This window comes from Lemur catta, chromosome 10 (assembly GCF_020740605.2).
Source record: "Lemur catta isolate mLemCat1 chromosome 10, mLemCat1.pri, whole genome shotgun sequence".
Taxonomy (NCBI): Eukaryota; Metazoa; Chordata; class Mammalia; order Primates; family Lemuridae; genus Lemur; species Lemur catta.
Window position 1 is genome coordinate 7986532 of NC_059137.1, and position 20630 is coordinate 8007161.

Genomic DNA, 20630 nt, shown 5'->3' on the forward strand with positions numbered 1-20630 from the left:
TGTCAAAGCGGCTCAGCACATCGGTCTGAAGGGAGGCCAATGTGGGTTTGAAAAGGAATCCGGTCCTGCAGCTCTGAACATTCCTGCCATGCCCAGGTGTGCGTACACACACACACACACACACACTCACACACACACACACTCACTCACTCACTCACTCACTCTCCCGCCAGCAGGCAGGCTTGCCTTACCTGCCATTCTACCTCCTCCCTCAAGAATCTGTCCGTGGGCCCGTCAGGGCTGTCCCGAGAGTTCTCAGCTCCATCTTGCTCCAGAACTGGCAGCAGGTACTGGGAAGGGGGGTAGTATTCCAGCCCTGACTCTGCAAGAGATGGGACATAGCTGGCCAGGAGGAACACACAGCCGAGGTACCCAGACATGCCAGGTCCCGTGCCCTCATCCTCCTCTTTCCTCCCCAGCAGCCTGCCTCTCCCCACCAACTTAAGCCCACCGCCCTCCACGTTGTTCGTGGGTCCTAACCCTGGGGTCTTGCTCAATGAATGTCAGCTGAGTGAGTAAATGGGCACGATGTCTGCCTCTTTACCCTGCAGGTGAGAATGAGGTGGCAGAAAAAGCCTGAGACTAGTAGAGAAACCTGTGTCCTCAACCTGGCTTTACCAATCAATAATTCCCTGCACGTAAGACCTCGGGCAAGATGCTCTCCTTCTCTGGCCCTGCATAGTTTCCTCCTGGAAAATCTGAAAGGGTTTATAGCCTAGATCCATTTTCTATTGGGTTGTTAGTATTTTTCTTGCTGATTTGTAGGTGCTCTTTACATATTATAGTTAATAACCTTGAGTCTATAATGTATATTGCAACTATCTTCTTCCAGGTGGTAAATTGTCTTTTTTTAACTTTGATGATGGTGTCCTTCTGAGATAAATAAGTTTTAAATTTTGATGTAGTCAAAGCTATCTTTCCCCCACCCCAGAAAGATACAAATAGTAGTGACAAGAAATACGAAAAACAGGCAGTAGACTCATAAAAAAAAATTCACATAATCAAGGAAGTGACATTAAAATGGTAATAGGCTATCTTGTTTATCTAAGCAGACTCTTTAAGATAATACCAGGCGTTAGCCAGGTTGTGAAGGGGAAAAACGGTCCCCTGAGACACTCTTCCCAAGATGGAGGCTGGTGTGACCTCTCCCCAGGCCACCGTGGAGAGAGCTCGTGCCCCTTCACCCACCAACTCCACTGCTGCCTGCGCTAAAGGAAAGTTCACCCTGGCAGAGAGGTGAGGGTTCGAATGTTCAGAACAGCGGGAAACTGGAAACAGCCTCCACGTTCACCACCAGGGATGGCTACTAAGCTCTGGCCGCCAGCACATGAAAAATTATAGAGCAGTTTAAGAGAACATTTAAACGATATTATGAGATAGGAAATATGCCCAAGACTTTTCTTGAGTGAAAAAAGCCAGGGCATAGAATCATATGGTATGATAACTTTTATGGTTTTTAAAATGTTTTTAAAAGAACAAAACAAAAATTTTATATATGTATACTTTTATACAGTTTAAATAAAGAATTCTTTTTTATGCTGTGTAGTAGGTATACACATGTTCACTGCTTTATTCGTTATATGTACAGTATACCTAAATACTGCATAATTTAAAAATCTTTTTAAAGAAAATAAAGGGTTTGGTCTAGCTCAACCACTGGCCAGCATGCACATTAGAATCACCTGTTGCTCAGAGACTCTAATTTGCAGATTAGAGTGGCCTGGTCGCTGGTGTGATGTGTGTGTAACCCCTTCCCCTGCTTTTTTTAGCAGAACATACGTACAGAACAGAGCACAGAGCCTTTGTGTACAACCTGATGAATGTTTAACAGCAACGGTCAGTCCCCAACTTTTTTGGCAGCAGGGACTGGTTTCATGGAAGACAATTTTTCCACGGACTGGACTGGAGACGGGGGTGGGAGGTTGTGTAGGGGGGTGGTGCGGAGCTCAGGCGGGGGTGCGCAGCCTGTTTCCTAACAGCCACCAACGGGTAATGGGCTGCAGCCCAGGGGTTGGGGACCGCAGTTTAACAGTGAACATGCCCTTAAGGCCAGGAACCAGTGTTGGTTCAGAGCTTGCGTGCTGAGACAAGCACATGTTCATCTGTGTCTGGCTTCTCTCACTCCACATTCTGTCTGTGAGATTCATTTAGGTTGTTGCATGCAGCAGTAGTTTGTTCTTTTCAATTGCTGTGTGGTATTCATATTGAAGTACAAAGCAGTTTATCCATCCTACTACTGGACATTTGGGCTATTAGGACAGCGCTGCTATGAACATTTTTGCACATGGCTTTTGGCATTTATTCATGTGCATTTCTGTTGTGCATATACCCAAGAATGGAACTGAAGGGTCATAAGGTATTTGAATGTTTAGCTTGATTAGATACTGACAATTTTTAAAATAATTTTCAAGTTTTCATTCCTACCTGCAGTATATGAAAGTTCCTGTTGTTCCCTCATCTTCGATAGTTCTTGGTATTGACAGTTCAATTTTGGCCATTTTAGTGGGGGTATCAAACTATCTCTTTGCAGTTTTAACTTAATTTGCATTTTCCTGTTGACTAAAATGATGAGCACCTTTTTTCAGATACTACTGGCCATCTGGATATGTTTTGTAAAATTCTTACAAAATTCTCATTCAAGGCTTCGGATAATGCCTTTTCCTTATGGATCTGTAGGAGTTCTTTCTGTATCCCAGATACAAGTCCTTTGCTGGATGTGTACGTAGGGCAAATATCATCTCTAACTTCATGGCTTTCCTTTCTCTCCCTAAAGGGTTTCTTTTGAAGGAGAGAAGTTTCAAGTTTAACTAAATCTAATTTTCCAAACTTTTATGATTAGTGCTGTCTCCTATTTAAGGAAGAGGTTAAGGTCCATTTTTTCCACAAGGATCTCCAATTGATCCAGAATCATCTATTGAAAAGACCACCCATTCCCGTTGCTTAGCAATGGTCATCAAAAGTGAGGTGACCACAGGCATGTGAGTCTTGGCTACGTTCTAAAAGTTCTCTAGGCCGGGTGCGGTGGCTCACGCCTATAATCCTAGCACTTAGGAGGCCGAGGCGGGTGGATTGTTTGAGCTCAGGAGTTCGAGACCAGCCTCAGCAAGAGCGAGACCCCGTCTCTACTAAAAATAAAAAGAAATTATATGGACAACTAAATATATATAGAAAAAATTAGCCGGGCATGGTGGCGCATGCCTGTAGTCCCAGCTACTCAGGAGGCTGAGACAGTAGGATTGCTTAAGCCCAGGAGTTTGAGGTTGCTGTGAGCTAGGCTGATGCCACGGCACTCACTCTAGCCCGGGCAACAGAGCGAGACTCTGTCTCAAAAAAAAAAAAATAAAAATAAAAGTTCTCTAAAAGTTCTACAGTGACAGGAACCACTAAGAACATCCAACCTTGCAGGGCTTCCTGCCCTCCTCCCGGCCCCCGGCCTCCTCCTTCTGTGCAGCCCTTCTCTAAGTCCAGGCCACTGTTGTCTCTCTCCTGGATGACCCCAGTGTCCCCCTAACTAGTCTCCCATCCTCCCCCAATCCCTTCTCCTCACTGTAGCCGGAGTGTCTGATCACGTGGCTCTTCCGTGTGACCCTGGGCCTGGGCCCCACTGGTCTCTCTGGCTTCCTCCCTCTCTTCCCTTTGCTTTGGAGCTCCAGCCACACCGGCCTTCTCTCCACCATGCTCCGGGCTCCCCGCCCTCACGGCCCCACATGCACTTCCTTCTGCCAGGAGCAGCCTTCCCCCTTTTCTCAGTCCTACGCATCCCTCAGGTATCAGCCAGGCCACTTTCTCAGGCCTTCTCGGAGGCCCCAACCTAAATAGGATGCCCCATGATGCTGTCTTGAAACCACAGTCTGTAATTATATTTCCCTGTGTGATCATTTGTTTTGCCCATGTCTCTCGCTAGACCTTGAGCTCTGAGCGGACAGGCACTGTGGCCATCTTGGTCTCTGCTGTCCCCAAGCCTGGGATAGCACTGGATGGCTGCTGGGGTCGCGTTTCCTTACTGAGGGGAGGAGGCAGGCGGCCTGGCTTTACCTTTGCAGAGGAACTGCAGAATAGCTGTGGTGCCAGCGCCACACACCTCCCGTGGCGGGTAGACCATGGACGAGGCGTCGAGGCTCAGCGTCTGCAGACAAAAGGAGACCCCTCTTCACTGTGCAGTTCACTTCACTCCCCAACACAGTTGGAGACTGCCTGATTCCCTTATTAATTTGTGTGCTTCCTATCCGTGCCCTCTGCCCAGTAGCAAGTGCCTGAGAGTGGAGAAGGCTGAGCTGTCTTGTTACCCAGCACCTGCGAAGGCCACCAGCAAGTAGCAAGCACTCAGTTCACATCTTTGGATAAATACGTAAGTGAAAAAGAGAAGTTATGGGACAGTATATAGAATATGACTCTACCTTTGTGAAAAAATATACTCATACGTTCTCACATTAGTGTATTATAGAAAAACTTGGAGGAGTATGTATCACACTCCAAGTGGCTTCCTCTAGGGGAGGTTCTGGGGTACCATCTACATGAAATGTTTTTTAGTATTTGAATTTTTCTAACAATGTACAGTATGTCTTTCTAAGAAATGACAAACATTTATCAGACACACACATGCTTCCGTGATTATGAAGCCCAGGAAGCAGGGACCCCGGTTCACACACACACATCCACAAGGCGGCCCCAACCCAGTGTGAGTTATTTTGGACTGAGCCCTCCTCCTCCTGACCTCTGACTTCCCACAGGCCCTCTGACCCCTCCGAGTGCTGGCAGGAACTGATATCCTCTATGCCTGCAGGCCAGGGGAGTCCTGGAGCCAGAAAAGACCTGAGAAGCTCTGATTTTACTGCAACACAAGTAGCTGGGTGGGAGGGCAGCTCAGGCCCCAGCCCTGGCCAGCAAAGCCCTCACATGGTGGGTGCTGAGTGAGTGCTTTGCACGGGGGAGTGGCAGACTGCTCCGGGAGGGCAGAGGAACTGACTGCCCAGGGGCTGGGGGGCCCAAGAGTGGAAAAACCCCATGCTGGGACACTCAATCTGAAGCAAAGTAACTCTACATGGGTACAATTAGTCACTGTCAGTACAGCGTGGTGGCTTAAGAGCACAGACCATGGTCTGCACTGTCCAGGATGGTGGCTATGTGACATGTGTGGCCATTTACATTTAAATTTTTTTTAATTAAGCCAGTCAAACTTAGCAGTGGAGGGTTGTAATTTAGCAGTGGGGGGAGGCTGTAATTAAATTTTAATTAATTGAAATTAAATCACATTTAAAGTTCAGGTCCTCGGTTGCACTTGCCACATTTCAGGTGTCCAGCAGCCGCAGGTGGCCGGGGGCTACCGCACCGGCAGCACGGATCCCAGGACATTTCCATCACTGGCAGGAGGAGCAGTGACTGGACATGGCCGCGCCAAAGATGCACAGCCTTGGCTTCAGATTCCAGCTCTTCAGTCCCAGCTGTGTGTCCCCGAACAGGCCACTTAGCTCCACTGAGCTGTGGCTCCCTTAGACCCAAACAGTCACGGTGTCACTGACCCGGTGGGCTGTTTAATGGGTAATATGCCTGACATCTGAAGAAGATCTTGCACACAGTATGGCCTTCGCTAAGAATGGCTGCTGCTGTTCTCTCATTCTAAAAAAAGGTTTGTCCCAGGTGCCACCAAGAAGCTCAAAAGATTTTGTTAGATATCTTAGGATAGCTTCAGGATTAGAAACATGTGTTCCAAGCTGCATTGTCTAAAATGGTAGTCACTGAGCACTCAAGGCTATTTAAATATAAATGAATTAAAATTCAATAAAATCAGACTTTTAGTTCCTTGGTCATACATACTAGCCCATTCCAAGTGTTCACTAGCCACACATGGCTAGTGGCCACCGCTTGGGACAGCACAGGCATTGAACATTTCCATCACTGCAGACAGTTCTAGTGGGCAGCACAGAGAATAAACCCGGGTTGGCCTGTCTCCCCAGCCTGCCCTACCTCAGGCTGGCCACCAAGGCAGGAGGTGTCCAGCCACTGAGGTCAGTCACCTCTCTTTGGTCCATCTCTGTGCCCACCAGCCCACTGTGACACAGATGCCTCTGCTTAGCATCTGGCCTGAGACAGGTGACCTACTGATGGATTCAAGAGGACTGTGGGACACCTGGCCAGACTGCTCGTCACTGTATGGGTAAGGCCATTCTAGAAGCCAAGCAGCACAGGGTGGGGAGCACGGGCACCAGTTCAGACCACCTGATTTACCCCCACCTCTGCTATTACTAACTGTGTGGCCCTGGGGGGCAAGCTCCTTAAACTGTCCGTGTCTCAGTTTTGTCACCTGCACCATGGTTTTTGCCCCACAAGACTTCTATGAGGATGCAGAGAGCCACTGCAGGACAAGTGCCCACCCTCAGAAAGCACCGGATAAACGTGTGCCACCTTGTTGTCACGGCTGGTAGAGCCCACCTTCCCTAAGCAGGCCGCCTCGTGTCAGCGTCTGCTCTGGGCTGAATTGTGTCCCTCCCACCCAAACTCATATGTTGGAATCCTAAGCTTCCATACCTCAGAATGTGACTGTACTTGGACATAGGGTCTTTAGGGAGGTGATTAAGTCAAAAAGAGGTCATTAGGCTGGGCCCTAACGCAGTGTGATTGATGTCCTTCTATGAAGAGGAAATCTGGACACAGACATGTACAGAGGGAATATGGCAGAAGACACAGGGAGAGGATGGTCATCTACCTGCCAAGGAGAGAGACCTCGGAAGGAAACAACCCTGCCAACACCGTGATCCTGGACTTCTAGCCCATAGAACTGTGAGGAAATAAATTTCTGTTGTTTAAGCCCCACCGCAACCCCCCAGCCTGTGCTACTTGTTACGGCAGCCCGGCACTGACTGACACAGGGGCCCAGGGGTGCAGCCCCCACCCAGCTCTGAGGAAACTGAGTCTGTGCACTGCCCAGCTGAGGCCCAGCCCCTGGCTCCCTCCCTCCTTCCTTCCCAGCTTTCTGGGTTCTTTATGATCCGGGCCCTCCAGGCACAGCAACTTCCAACCACATCGCTTCCTTGCCCTCCCCCGAGATACCCTCTGCCTCCCCACCTCCTGCCTCCTGCACCGGGGACGCTGCTGTCATCCATGCCCACTTTTCAAAAATCTAATTCTTCTTTCAAGGTCTGGCTCAAATACCACAGCTTTCATAAAGTGTTAGCCTTGTCCAGATTCAGCATTCTCTCCTCTCCACTCTGGAAGTATGTTTTTCTGCCCCCATTACGGTAGCAAATGCTGACACACTGGTCTCTCCATAAGCATTTAAGGACCATGCCTTGGGATCTCTGTGACTCCGGCACTCTGTGACAGGGCAGGCACTCAGGAATGTGGAAGGAGGGGAGGTGGGTTCCTCACTTACCTCCAGGGTTCGAACATGAGCCAGCATCTGTGGCAGTCTCTGAATCTCGTTTTCACTGATGTCAAGAGTCCGTAAGCTCCGAAGTTCCCCCAAGGTATCTGGAAGCTCCTTCAGCTTGTTGTCTGCCGAGAGCCCAATGGCACAGCTCAACACCCCAAAGCCCTGTCACCAGCTTCCTGCCTGATACCCGCTGGGACTCTGACCTCTGGGGCATGTGCCAGGTCCCAGGCCCTGAGTCTCTGTGAGTAAGAACATGAAGGTGGAGCTTCAGTTCAAGTTCCCACTCTGCCACTTACTAGCTGAGAAGGTGACACCTAATCTTACCTCCCGGGGCCACAGCACACTGCCTATCACAGAGAAAGTGATTAATAAATGGGGTGCTACCATTTTTATGATTATTCACACATTACAGTTAGACAGGCTGAGGCACTCTGTGCTGAAGGGCAGGGAGAAGACGTGGAAGAGCTGGGGTCCGGGGAGGCAAGTGCTCTTCTGAGGGCAAGGAGCCTGCAGTGGAAGCTTGGCTCTGTCATGATCGCACTGGGTAGTCTCGAGCACCACACACTCATTTTCCTCGTCTGTGAACGGGGACATCACCACTGCCCTTGTGGACTTGTCCTGAGGCTCACTGCGTTGCTGAGCGTGGATGTGCTGTTCACAGAGCATGAAGCCCTCTCAGAACTGTTACTGTGGCTCCTCAATCACTGTCGCCCAATCAGTCTGCCACCACCCATTATTATAAACATGAATCACTGAGTCTCAGGGGCCAGGCTGCCAACACTGTCTCCAGTCTGGCAGGGCCCTGGCTCTCAGTTGTCATAGGAACCCTCCAGACAGCCTGTCACTGGTTACCATGGATACAGACCAATCTAGTAGGTTGTCAGTCCAGTTTATAACCACACCTGGGGACTAGCTGCCCCCGTGCTCAGTGGCTCCCAAGGAGTACCCTGTGGATCCAGTGGGGACAACCCAAGCTGACCGAGGGTCACGGGGACAGGACTCCCTGGCCCCCCTACCTTTAACATTGAGAGTCTGGAGCTGGATCAGGTTCCCGATGGAACGTGGGAGATGCGTCAGTTGATTCCTTTCCACATTCAATACCTAAGAGGGAGGAAGAAATGACATGGGAACCCACACGCAGACCACAGGGACTATCACTGCACCCCTCACCCCTGCTTTCGGCCAGGCCTTATCCAGGTACCACACACACACCCCTTCATCTCCTCCCGCCAGCCCTGTGACGAAGATATAGGTTGTTACAATCCCATTTGAAATATGAGAAAACTGGGGCTCAGAGTGGTGAAGTCATGTGCTCAAGAGAGCAAAGCTAGACCTCGAACCCAGTCCTGGCTAGGTTCCATCATCTATACCAACTACGAAACGCTCACTAACTGCCCCCAATCATGGAGGGAGGAAGAAGGAGACTAACAGACTCAGGGGTCTGGGTGAGGCAGCACCTGATGAGGCTCTAGTCACCCCAGTGTTGAGGAAGAGGAAACCCAGCTGCACAAAGACGTGTGACATGCCCAGGGTCTCCAGGCCGGCAGCCAGGGTGCTGGCATTGGAACCTGGGCTTGTTGGATCCCCAAAGCCGTGCTCCCTCCAGGATGTGGCACCTTGAGGGGGATGAGGCCAACAGGATGACACACTAAGTGGCCATTAAAATAGATACAATGGAAAGCTAAATGGCCAAGAAAAATGATGTGGAGCTGAATATCTGATGAACCAAAGGACGTTATGTGTTACTGTCAGGTACCCCAAAATCACAGACAGTGAATGCAGCAATTCTATAAAAATATACATATAAAGTGGGGCGTGGAGGCTCACGCCTGTAATCCTAGCATTCTGGGAGGCCGAGGCGGGAGGAAGGCTTGAACTCAGTAGTTCGAGGCCAGCCTCAGCAAGAGTGAGGCCCCATCTCTACTAAAAATAGAAAAATTAGCCAGGCGTCATGGTGCACACCTATAGTCCCAGCTACTCAGGAGGCTGAGGCAGGAGGATGGCTTGAGCCCAGATTGAGGTTGCAGTGAGCTATGATGACACCACTGCACTCTATCTGTGGTGACAGAGCAAGACTCTGTCTCAAAAAAAAAAATACCCCAATATATATATATATACATACACATATAAAAATAAAGTCCCCAAGACCCTAGCCAAGGTATTTACTGTGGCTCAAATTCATGGCAATTACTACTATTTTGCCACATGTTCTCTGTGTGACCTTGAGCAAGTTACAGTCATCTCTCTGGACCTCAGTTTTCTCTTCTGAAAAATGTGACAATATCACCTATGCCTTGGGGTTGCTCATTCAAATCCCTTCTTGTTCTTCTCCATGTGCTGGGCAGCGTGCTAGGTGGGGGTGCCACCCTCACACAGACTGCACTTCAATCGGGGTGACAGTCAGTGAGCCAGTAGACACATAAATAGGGACTACAGACTGCAGCTGTGCTCTCAGGAAACAGGCCAGGGTGGAGACAGATGAGTTATGGGGGCTCCACTTAGGGAGGTCAGGGGAGGATCTGCAGAGTCATCTGGCCTAAGAGATGAAGGATGAGCCCTGCAAACAGTGCCAGGAAGAGCCACTCAGGGGGAAGGAAGAGCCCTGCAGGGGTGGGACTCAGAGGGACAGAGGGTTGAGGGGCTGACTGCAGCCAGCAAAGGGGAGACAGTAGGAGGGGAGACTGGAGAGATGGGTGGGGCCCATCGGATGGGGTCTTGGGGGTCCTAGTGAAGAGAATGGGTTTCGGTCTAATGCAGTGGGAGGCCACCTCTTCCTCTGTAAAATGGGGCCAGCGAATTCCTGCCTCACAGGGTGGCTTCTCCAGGTAAAGCAAGGGACAGGCTTGGCTCAGGGCTGGCACGGGGCGAGCACTCAGTAAGCGCAGGGGCGATTCCTGACAGCAGTTAGAAGTGAGACGTGAGTCAGAATGCTGAATTCATCATTTTTAGGAGGTAGACTCACTGGGTGCTGGTTTTCTGTAAAACTGTTGAAGCTCATGATAAAATCCCAAAAGAGAGATGCCAAAGATATGGCTGAGAGACACCCACAGCCCAGTCTGCAACAGCAAGGGTGTCCTTTGGGTGTCTCAAGAGCAAAGGGGAGGGTGGAGCTGGCGCCAAGTGCAGCCTGCTACTTCTGGCCAGCACAGCCAGAACGTTCCAGGCTCTTGTGACTGCAATTTCTCACTTAGACGATCAGAAGCAGTTTCTGTCTCCTGCAGCCCTACCTGGAGGGCTGTCAGCTGCCCTATATCGTCAGGAAGGGCTGTCAGCTGATTGTCGTGGAGATCCAGAACCTGCAGAAGGAGACACCTATCAGTCACACCTGAGATTCCAGGCTCCAGAGTGGCGAGAAGGTGCCTCTCTATTGAAACAAAGAGCACCCAATCCCACGGACCAGAGTTAACCATGGAAAGCATTGTGACGCCTGTGCTGCCAGGCTTGGCTCTGCGTGTGCACATCCACTCTCACAAGCTCACGTCCATGTGGAACACCTCACACATCCGTGAATACATCCCAGCCCCCATCCTAGGGGGGCTCGAGGTCAGGAGGGAATCCGTCCACATCTGGACATCTGTCCCCTTCCTCCTCGTCTGGGGCCATCAGTTTCCTTGCTCTGCTGGTTTACCTGCCATGAGTTTACCATCTGCCTTTCCACCTAGTGTGTTAACTCCTGAGGGCAGGGCCTGAGGCTGGTCATCTTTGTCACCCCACCAGAGCGCGGCACACAGAAGTGCCCCATAAACCATGTAGACCACATCCCAGACTGACTATTCCATCAGGCGCATGTGGCATACACTTTAACAGAGGAGGGTCAAAAGGAGCAGGGAGCTCGGCTGCCACCTGGAACACCATGCAGAGCCCCGGACGCCTGGGAGGAGGGCTCAGTACCTTGATGGTTGCGAGACTCAGGAGGCTGCAGGATTTGGGAAGCAGGGAGGTGAGGTGGTTTGAATGGACGATCAACACCTGTGTGGAAAAGAGTTGAGGAAGGGCTGAGGAAGAGTGGCAGGCAGGGCAGGCTGAGCCAGGGCAGGGTGCACAGTGGCCCTACCACACCCCACGCCCCAGCATCTCTGCTTTCCCAGACGCTGCTAACAGAGGACACAGGTCAGAATCACGGAATCTCTGAATGTGGAATCAGATGACCTTCCTTAAAATCTGGAACTTCAAGGGCGAAAGGGACCTTAGAGTTCTAATTCTACCTTCATCCTGAGAGGAGATCCCCCTGCAGCCGTCCTGACCATAACCTTTCCCAATATCAGCCTCTTCACGTGGAAAATAGAGAATAATAAGTGCCTCTCTCCAGGACTTTCAAAATGATTAAAGAAACCAACGGACAAAAAGTCCTTGGCTCAGGGCTGGCACATGGTCTAGTACTCAAATCCGGGACATCTATTGTTATTTTTCTTAGGCATTGACTGCTGCTTTAATACTTCCAGTGACAAGGAGCTCACTACTATGTTGGTAAGGAATACTTTTTACCTATCTTCATTTAGAGCACTCTTATCTATCTGCATTCAAAGCTGCAATGCTCTTCTGAAAAGTCATTCATTCATTCCTCTCCTAATCTCCCCTGCATGACTGAAATGAAATAAGTGTCTATTATTATTAACACTAGGGTTAATACACACTTCCTATATGGCAGGTATTACACTCAGCACACATACACCACTACCTAGCTAGCTATCTAACACTCAATCAATTGTCACAACACCTCTGAGAGAGTGGAACTGTGAATGTCCTCATTTCACAGATGAAGAAACTGAGATGTAAGAGTTTAAGGAAGTTACCCAAGGCATGGGGCCAGTGAGGGTCAGAGCCAGAATGTGACCCAGGGCTGTCCAGCCCCAAAGCCTACTCTCCTATCTGTGACAACACCTGCTGCAGGCCAAAAGGGTGAGAACCACAGAGAAGGGAGGTGTCTGTGCCAAGACAGCTCCTAAAAGTCCCACATGTTTGAAAACATGGTTTCAAACAAGCGAACATGCAGTAAGCAATTCTCTGAAAGTGAAGCTCCATCTCACCTTCTTCTGTAGAACTTTGCATGTTGCAAAAGCTCCAAATGGAATCTAAGACAAGATAAAGAAGAGTAAGTGTCTCTCCTCCTGCCAGTTTTTAATTTGTTCTCTGAGTGGCATTCATGTGAGGGAGAGCCAGGCAGGAGGGGGAAAAGCGGGGACAGGCAACAAGTGCTGCTGCAGAGAGCAGAGCTCAGCCCACGGGCAAGGCCGGTGAGCAGCAGTGCTGGGGATGTGGTCGGTCCCCTCAGTCAGCTGGCAGGAGCCTGCCCTGACCCACTTACCTCGCCCCCATCATGAACCCCACCGGGGCTGGAGAATGCCAGAGCCTTCCAGTACCCCAGGAATCTGGGGTACATTTTCTAATCAGACTCACTGACTCTTGGAGACTATGCTGAGGCCAACAGATCATCTCAATTCTTTTGGACAAGAATGAAATCTAAGGAAACAGCTCTTGACTAGTGCTTCTGGCCTGTTTAAAGCCCACATCTATCTTTCCCAGAGATATGTGATACAATAAAACAGGACCGACCAAACTCACAGCCAGAACAGTACCCTCACTTTACCTCTGAGAGCTCACATTTAGAGATGTCAAGAATGTCATCTGCCCCAGCTTCTTTTGCCTAAAGATAAAAAGGACTTTTGAAAAAGTATTCAAACAAAGCATCCTTGCAGAGTGGACAAATAAGGCAAAGAAACATAAAATTAAGGAGCTACAAGGGTCCATAGACACTGTCTGGTTCTGCTAGTCCATTCGGCAGGTGGACCAAGGGTTCCTGCTTTCCCAGAGCTTGAGGTCCAGCAGGGAAGAGAGACTGAACAATCGATGACAAGTGTCCTCAGTCTAGGAGGGAAGCGCTCTTGACAGGGGCCTCACTCGTGGGGGCTGAGTCAGGTATTTCTCGTGGTGGTAGGGGAGGCAGATGGGAGGAAGCCCGGCTTGTTTGGGGGCAGTGTGGAGCCCTATTTCCTGGGGCAGAGGAGGAGATGGGATGGAGTCAGAGGAAACCCACATTCCCTCACCAGACACATCTGATATTCCAGGCGTTTCCGAGCCTCCTCACTGGGTTTCCGCTTCCGGAAGAAGAGCGGCATCCTTCTCTTTTCCCAGAGCAATCTTCAGGACACTGGGGCACAGGAGAGAAGTTAGGGCCTGGGGAATGTGTCACAGCCCCCCATCACCCAGGATGGGTAGCACAGTGACACAGAACACACAGCTAGTCTGCAGGGGCTGTGTCTGTCTCATCCTTCAATCTGTGCCCTGAGCCCCACACAGGTGTGCAGTACTCTGTTCATCGTTGACTAAACACTAAGCAGCAGGATGGGGTGGAAAGACCACATCTTGTGCGAAGTGACCTGGGTTCCGGCCTACATTTGCCACTGACCCACTGTGAAACCTTGGCATTACCCTTTCCCCTTCCTGAGCTTGCCAGAAGTTTCCTCAGGGCTTTTCCAAGGATGTTCTTTGAGGACTCTCACAGACTCAGCTGATGAATTACTGCTACCCCCGAAACACTGTCAGAGCGGCATCAGCAGAACCAAACCAGAGTCAGCCACGACCATGGGCAGCTCAAGCACATCATAACTAAAGAGATCTCTGAGCTAAATAAAAGCCAAAAAGTCGTCCTCACAGTTACTATTACATTTGATTTTCACCGTATCCCTGTTTGGAGTGAAGAAACAGACCCTTATTAAGTTCAGTGATCTGGTTATGCAGCTTGAATTGTAGCAAAACCAGCCTGTGTCTCTGGTCTTTCCAGTCCTGGTCCTGTGGAGTTTGCCCTTCCTTGGTGCTAACATAACTTGGCACACATGAAATACACAGAACTTAGAAGCGGAGTGCTCACTGCCTGCCCAGTATCTGCAAATATCAGTGCTTAATAAGGAACAGCAATAGGCCAGGAAGCAAACATCCAAGGAAGTGTACGGCTAACAGCACAGGCTCTGGGATGAAATATAACTGGGTTTGAATCCAAGATCGGCTGCCAATCAACTGCATCACCTTAGTTCACTTCTCAGAGCCTCAGTTTCCTCACTGGTAAAGTGTGAGTAGTAACGCTACCAACAGCGGGTTCTGCGAGGATCCAATGATTTCATACATGCAGAGTACATGGCACAGTACCTCGCACATAATGAGCACTCGATAAATGTCAGCCACAAAGCACCACACATGAAACAAACATTGATTCAGGGCCCTACCACAGGAGCTAGGGGAGAAGAGGCCTGGGGAGGAGACGCAGTTGAAGACACACCCAGTTCTCGGTGGGAGGTGGTAGAGATCACAGGTCTGCGCCTGTGGGCATTAGCTGTATGAGGAGGGGGCCAGGCCTGCAGAGCCAGCTCAGGGCCCTCTTGTCAACCCACCTGCCAGCAAGATTGGAGAATGGTTTGCAAACAGCTGTCCCCCATCCCTCCCTGATGACTAGCACTTACCCTCTGCTCCCAATGACCAGCCCTCCCCTTCTCCTCCCCAACCACCTCCCTCATGACCATCGCTCCCGCATCCCTCCTAGAAGATCGGTTCATTCCAATCTGCCCCCAGATGTCTATCCCTCATCCCTTCCCTCCCCACGACGTCCAGCCCAGATGGGGAGAGTCACACCCATCCCTCCCTGGCTGGGGTGGGCAGTGGCCAACCTGGCTTTGTGGAGGGCCCCCACGTTTCGACCCTCGGGTGGACCCGAAGGCAGGCTGATCACTCAGAGGGCTTGGTCATGGACGCGCGATCGCAGATCACCCAGCACGGGCCCGGCAGAGCCAGTCTGGTCTTCTCCAAACGCAGGAGCTGGGGACCAAAACTCACAATTTCAGAAAGTCATGCAGACCAGGATGACGAAGTCTGAGACTCTGGGAATCGCGGAATCTCAGAATTAAGAGTTGGACTGGGTTTAGACTGGAACAGACTGTTTCGATAACTAAAATACACACACCACGAAGGGGTTAGAGGGGGCCCAGGGTCGCCGAGGTACTGGGGTGCCGGAATGGGGGTGCGGACGCCTCAGGGGAGGGGCGGGGCTCTAGGATGGGTGACAGGGACCCCAGGGTGACCCTCACAATAAGGGAGCAAGGGGAACAGCAAGGCCCTGGATCTCGGGAGCAGACCCCGCTTCCCTGACTCCTCCGGGGCGAACTCCCCGAACCACCCTCCCTTCCGAATCCCTAGCCACAGCTCACCGCGGGGCCGGGCTCTCCAGCCGTCAGCCTCCGGCGCCTGCCCACAAGAAACATGACGGCAAGGGCGTCGCTGGCAGGCTGGGCGGAGACGACAGATCTCGCGAGAGCGGCGCTTTCCTGCCTATATCCGGCGTGGTCTGCACACCTTCCGGCCTTTCGGTTTATCGGCTCGGAGGAGGCCAAGGTGCAACTTTCTTCGGTCGTCCCGAATCCGGGTTCATCCGACACCAGCCGCCTCCACCATGCCGCCTAAGTTCGACCCCAACGAGATCAAAGTCGGTGCGTGCTCTAGCTGCAGCCGGGGCTGCGGGATGGAGCCTCCCTGCTCGCCGCGGCCCCCGCCACGCTTTCAAAGCTTTCCCGTGTGGGGCTCTAAAGCCTCCTAGAGGGCTTTCCCGTGCTATGCGGTCCTGGCCAAGTCTCTTAGCATTTCTGGGCCTCACTTTCCCCTCTTGTAAATGGGGAGGGAGAACCATACGACCTATGACAGCTTGGCAGCCCGCACGCCCTAGGGTAAGGCTTGTCTCCGGGCGTTCCTGCCCCCGGGACTGGGATCGCCGGCGGCCGGGGCGGTTTCGGGAAGGGCAAAGGATGACTTGCCGGGAAAGATGAGAAGAGAGAGCTGTGGCTCCCTCCGTAGAGGCGCTAATCCTTCCTTTCTCCCAGTGTACCTGAGGTGCACCGGTGGCGAAGTCGGTGCCACGTCTGCCCTGGCCCCCAAGATCGGCCCCCTGGGTCTGGTAAGTCATCCCCGTTAAGGGGCGTTTCTTCATTTAATGTGAGAGCAAAGTTAACATATTAACTGCCATGTGAGTTGTATTTAATTCATGCTGTTTTTGAGTCTGGGACCTTGCGAAGCGTGTGTAACTCCGTCTCTTCACCTTGGGAGCCGCGTGAACTATTTTTCAAATTGCATATAACTCACAGAAAACAATAAATTTTTCATCAATTAGGAAGCATCGTTTGGTTTTCCAAGTTTTTATTCTATTTTTGTAATAAAACACTGTGGCCCCTGGGAGAAAATTTTTTTTTCTAGTGTGGCAGTCAGTGTGTTAAACTCTGGCTGTGCAGACACTCCTACTAGACCTGACTCAGGGAACTAGCAGGAGGTACCATTGGAAGATCATACCTGAAAAACCGAACACAGTCCCTTGAAGTTGGAATTACTGTTCACATATCTCTTACCTGCTGTTTGTGGTGATCCTGAGGGATGGGCCCAAAGAGGTCAAGTCAGAGTTTTGAAGTCAGGAGTGGCTTAGTGATAGTAGGCAGCCTATTTAGTGTTAGTCTGCATTTGCTGGCCAGGGAAATGGGGTGTGGGTGAAGATCCTGGTGAGCATTTACAGCTCTGTAAACATAAACCTAATGGTTAATATGCCTAGCTTTACCTAAGACCTATATGGTCACCAGCCTCCGGCCTGCTTCACCTTCATGTTGTACTCTTATTGAACTTGCAGTTCCCTGAATACCACTAGGCAGTTATTCCTTAGGCAGTGCTTCCTTGTCCCAAATGTTCTTTCCCCTTGGTCTTGCTTAACCAGTGTCTTACTGCTCCCTACCTTGGCCCTTAGCTAAGATGGCACTTACGGGACACTTAGCTTTCTGTTTAGGCTAATGGTAACTAGGAAATAGTTTCAAAGTAGCAAATGCCCAAATGCCCTTCCCCATAGATGGACTTGTATTGGTCTAACACGTGAACCTAAGACCTTGGAAGTTCCCTAGGTGATTCTACTGTAACCAAGGTTGAAAACCCTGACTTTACCACATGGGTTCTTATGACAGAGTCAGCAAGTAAGGGACTTGGCCCAACTGTGGCCCTGAGCCAGCAGCTTACAGCCTTGGACAAGACTTAAGGCCCAGCATCACTGTCTCAGTTTATACTATGGTGATAGCTCTGCTTTGATCAGGAGGCTACCCTTACTTACTTTGGCACCTTACTTAGGTGCTTCAGCCAGCTTCCTGTGTACTCAATAAGAAAGATTTGGGGTGTTGCTAAGTGAGAAGTATTGGGCAGGTTTTAAGGCTGGGGTTCAACTTTGGGCACAATATGATTACATACCTTTATTTCTACAGTCTCCAAAAAAGGTTGGTGATGACATCGCCAAGGCAACCGGTGACTGGAAGGGTCTGAGGATTACAGTGAAACTAACTATTCAAAACAGACAGGCCCAGGTATTTACTTCTTATGCTTGCTTTGAGGGAGGGCAGAGAGGTACAACCCTCTGGGATTCCTGGAGCGAAAGCTTCTGTCACCATTGGTGAGCAGAGAGCAATTTCGTCTTGGTGGGAAGGCTTTGTCAAAGAGTGTGGACCTTAGGGCAAAGACATGTCACTTGTGTGACATTGGGCCAGCCATGTAATCATGGTTTTAGATGGTGAAAATTATTTGAACATGTATAGTAAGCCCAGTGTCTGGCCCATGGTCTCAGAGAGCCGATGTGCCTGGCAGTATTGGTTGTGATACAGTGGTGGTATTGTTCACTGGAGGTGGGATAGCTCATTCACATCAAGAATCTCTTCTCCAGATTGAAGTGGTACCTTCTGCCTCTGCCCTGATCATCAAAGCCCTCAAGGAACCACCAAGAGACAGAAAGAAACAGAAAAACAGTGAGTTGCCTTTTCCCAGGATTTGTTTCAGTAGTGGTTGTGATTGATGCTCTGTGCCCAGTGACTGATAGATACATGGCTGTGCTTTCCCTTTAATGAAACCCAGGGTTGGCATACGGATTGATTGGGTGGTTATTTGGTTAAGGCTGTTAGAGCTAGGCACTACCAAACTGTGCCAGGTAGCTTTCCCCAGTCCTGTGTAGTGCAGGTGCCATTGACAGTGCATGCTAGAGGGAAAGGTCAGCAGACAGGGAAGCCACTGAGAGCACTGCCCCTTTAAGCAAGAGACCACATGCTGCTGGCGGATACTCTGGACAGCTTAAGCCATACCCATAGTTTAAGCTTGTCATTTCTCATCTCTAAAACATAAGGTCCTTGCCATGTCAGATTGGTGAGGACTTTGATTTGTCCATAGCCACCCGCCACTGCACCTACCAGTTCTGTTGGCTGGTGCAATCCAGTGGTGAGCTGATACTAAACCCCAGCTTAGGAAACAGGGTTGTTCTTCATGTGGATGACTCTGTGCCGAAAGCATGGGAACAGCCTAGAAATGGGTGAAGGATGTAATATGATCTGCCTTGCAGGCTGTGACAGCTTTTGCTGTTTTTTCTTTTCAGTTAAACACAACGGAAATATCACTTTTGATGAGATTGTCAACATTGCCAGACAGATGCGGCACCGATCTTTAGCCAGAGAACTCTCTGGTAAGAACAGGATGACACGTAACTACATTGTAGTTGGGTGTTTTCACCAAGTGATTAGCGTTCTTCCCATTCAAAGGGGACTTGGTAAGACCCAGTTTGGGATGTGGTGTTCTCTAGTATTGAAGGGGATGGCTTGAGATCTTGAGCTGGATGTGTCTGGGCATCAAGGGACCCATGGAGACTTTGCTTTCAGGGTTTATGTGGCCAGGTGGAGCTCTAAGCTTTGTGTTAGGGGGTCAGGGATGGCAGCCCTTCCCTGCCTGCTGAGAACTCAAAAGCACCCCCCCACCACATGTCTGAGGATTGTGAGGGATGAGAGGCAGCACGAGATGGCACTTTTTCTTTACTACAGGAACCATTAAAGAGATCCTGGGGACTGCCCAGTCTGTGGGCTGCAATGTTGATGGCCGCCACCCACATGACATCATAGATGACATCAACAGTGGTGCAGTGGAATGCCCAGCTGTAAGTGACTCTTGTACCAGTTTCATTTGGTTGTGATAGGGTGAATGGTGGGGAGAGGGGAGGTATCTAATGTATTTGGAGATAAGCTGGAAAGTTATAGAAGTGGTTAGTTGGGGCTGGGAGATAATGTTTTTAAATTCCCCTTTTACTGATAGAGCTTTCTTCTTCTCTACAGAGTTAAAAAGTACGAAGGAAAATATTTCAATAAAGGATCATTTAACACCCACTGGCGCTTTTTGATGTGGTTTCTTCCCTGAGGAAGCTGGTTCCTCCTTTGCAGGATGGTAAATGGAGCCAAGATGGCAGAACCTATGAAGAAGTAATAATCTGGGCGCCTTGTGGGTAACAAATTTTGTGCCTGTGGGGGGGAGCTCCGGAAGGAGACCTGGAAAGGAAATGCTTTTTGTAGACACTTAGATAACCTGTAGTTCAGCATGAACACCTGGGGAGAAAGCAGCTCTCCATCCCAGACCAGCTGAATCTCTGGGTAGGTTGGGGCCCAGGACCCATATTTAAAGCCTTTGCTAGCCACTCCAGTGCACAGCCAGGGTTCAGAACCACTAAGATGACAACGGAAACCTGACTGTCAGAGTCCTTGACTAATCATTTCCTCATGGGAAAGTGAGGTTTGGGTTATTTGCTGCAGTAAATGTAGCTTACTTCTGTAGTTCCCAACCTTTTCTCTAAACTTTACTGCTGTAAACCACCAGACTATTTTCTGACCTTTCACTTTACTGGAACTTGGGTTTATCATTCCCTTACATTTTTTTTCCTCTCCCCCTCTCTGCACTCCCTTAGATGTTGGACTGAACCAACCTCAACACAACTTGAGCAAGCTGCACCAGAGCAGCTTGACGCACTACCTGGATAGGGTTACTGAGTACCAGAGTAAAGGGAGTTGGAAATGACTGCCCCAAGAACTTGAGTTCCCCCACATTACTCATTTCAAGTCACTCATTTTAAGTAGGGTTTTTAAGGCAGATGAACAGGCTTGAGTGGGAAGGACCACCTGCAGTGAGTGGGGACATAATCATTCTGATGCCTTAGAAAGTACTGTGCCAAGTCACTAACGAAAAACCTGTGAGTTGCAAGGTAGGACCCAGGCCCAAGTGCAAGGGAAAAGGAAGGAGGCCAGTAGTAAGAATCTGGGTCTCCTAAAGGGAAAGGAAACTTTCATCAGGCAAAGAGGAGCCTGGTGTAGTTGTGGGCCTACCTGCTTATGAGCCAAGCATGGCTGTCTCCTCTCCCCATTCTTCTTGGTCCTCCCTGCTCTTCATGGAAAAGCACGTG

At 50.1% G+C, this 20630-nt stretch overlaps 2 protein-coding genes and 1 non-coding gene across 4 annotated transcripts in view; 2 read left to right on the forward strand and 1 right to left on the reverse strand.

The window, feature by feature from the left end:
- The window catches only part of LRSAM1 (leucine rich repeat and sterile alpha motif containing 1), a 41042-nt gene extending 25399 nt beyond the window's left edge, over positions 1-15643 (reverse strand). The window contains exons 1-11 of one of the 2 annotated variants that reach the window (XM_045563381.1): positions 15565-15643; positions 15028-15175; positions 13414-13517; positions 12957-13013; positions 12397-12441; positions 11261-11338; positions 10597-10665; positions 8386-8470; positions 7370-7491; positions 4036-4126; positions 192-322 (exon numbers count right to left, since the gene is read on the reverse strand). In XM_045563381.1, the coding sequence (XP_045419337.1) occupies positions 192-322; positions 4036-4126; positions 7370-7491; positions 8386-8470; positions 10597-10665; positions 11261-11338; positions 12397-12441; positions 12957-13013; positions 13414-13485 (750 nt within the window). In that variant the 5' untranslated portion in view covers positions 13486-13517; positions 15028-15175; positions 15565-15643. Of the gene's footprint in view, positions 1-191; positions 323-4035; positions 4127-7369; positions 7492-8385; positions 8471-10596; positions 10666-11260; positions 11339-12396; positions 12442-12956; positions 13014-13413; positions 13518-15027; positions 15176-15564 lie in introns of those variants that run through there. The other variant, XM_045563382.1, reaches the window with a different exon arrangement.
- A 50-nt stretch (positions 15644-15693) lies between these two features.
- On the forward strand, positions 15694-19570 carry RPL12 (ribosomal protein L12). Its single transcript, XM_045563383.1, has 7 exons — positions 15694-15843; positions 16231-16304; positions 17638-17736; positions 18090-18171; positions 18789-18875; positions 19228-19340; positions 19516-19570. The coding sequence occupies exons 1-7, from the start codon at positions 15807-15809 to the stop codon at positions 19519-19521; spliced, it is 498 nt and encodes a 165-aa protein (XP_045419339.1). The 5' UTR covers positions 15694-15806; the 3' UTR covers positions 19522-19570.
- Positions 18590-18716, forward strand: LOC123646784. The gene has a single exon (XR_006738034.1). It is a non-coding gene; the product is annotated as a small nucleolar RNA SNORA65 (small nucleolar RNA).
- Positions 19571-20630: the final 1060 nt, after the last annotated feature.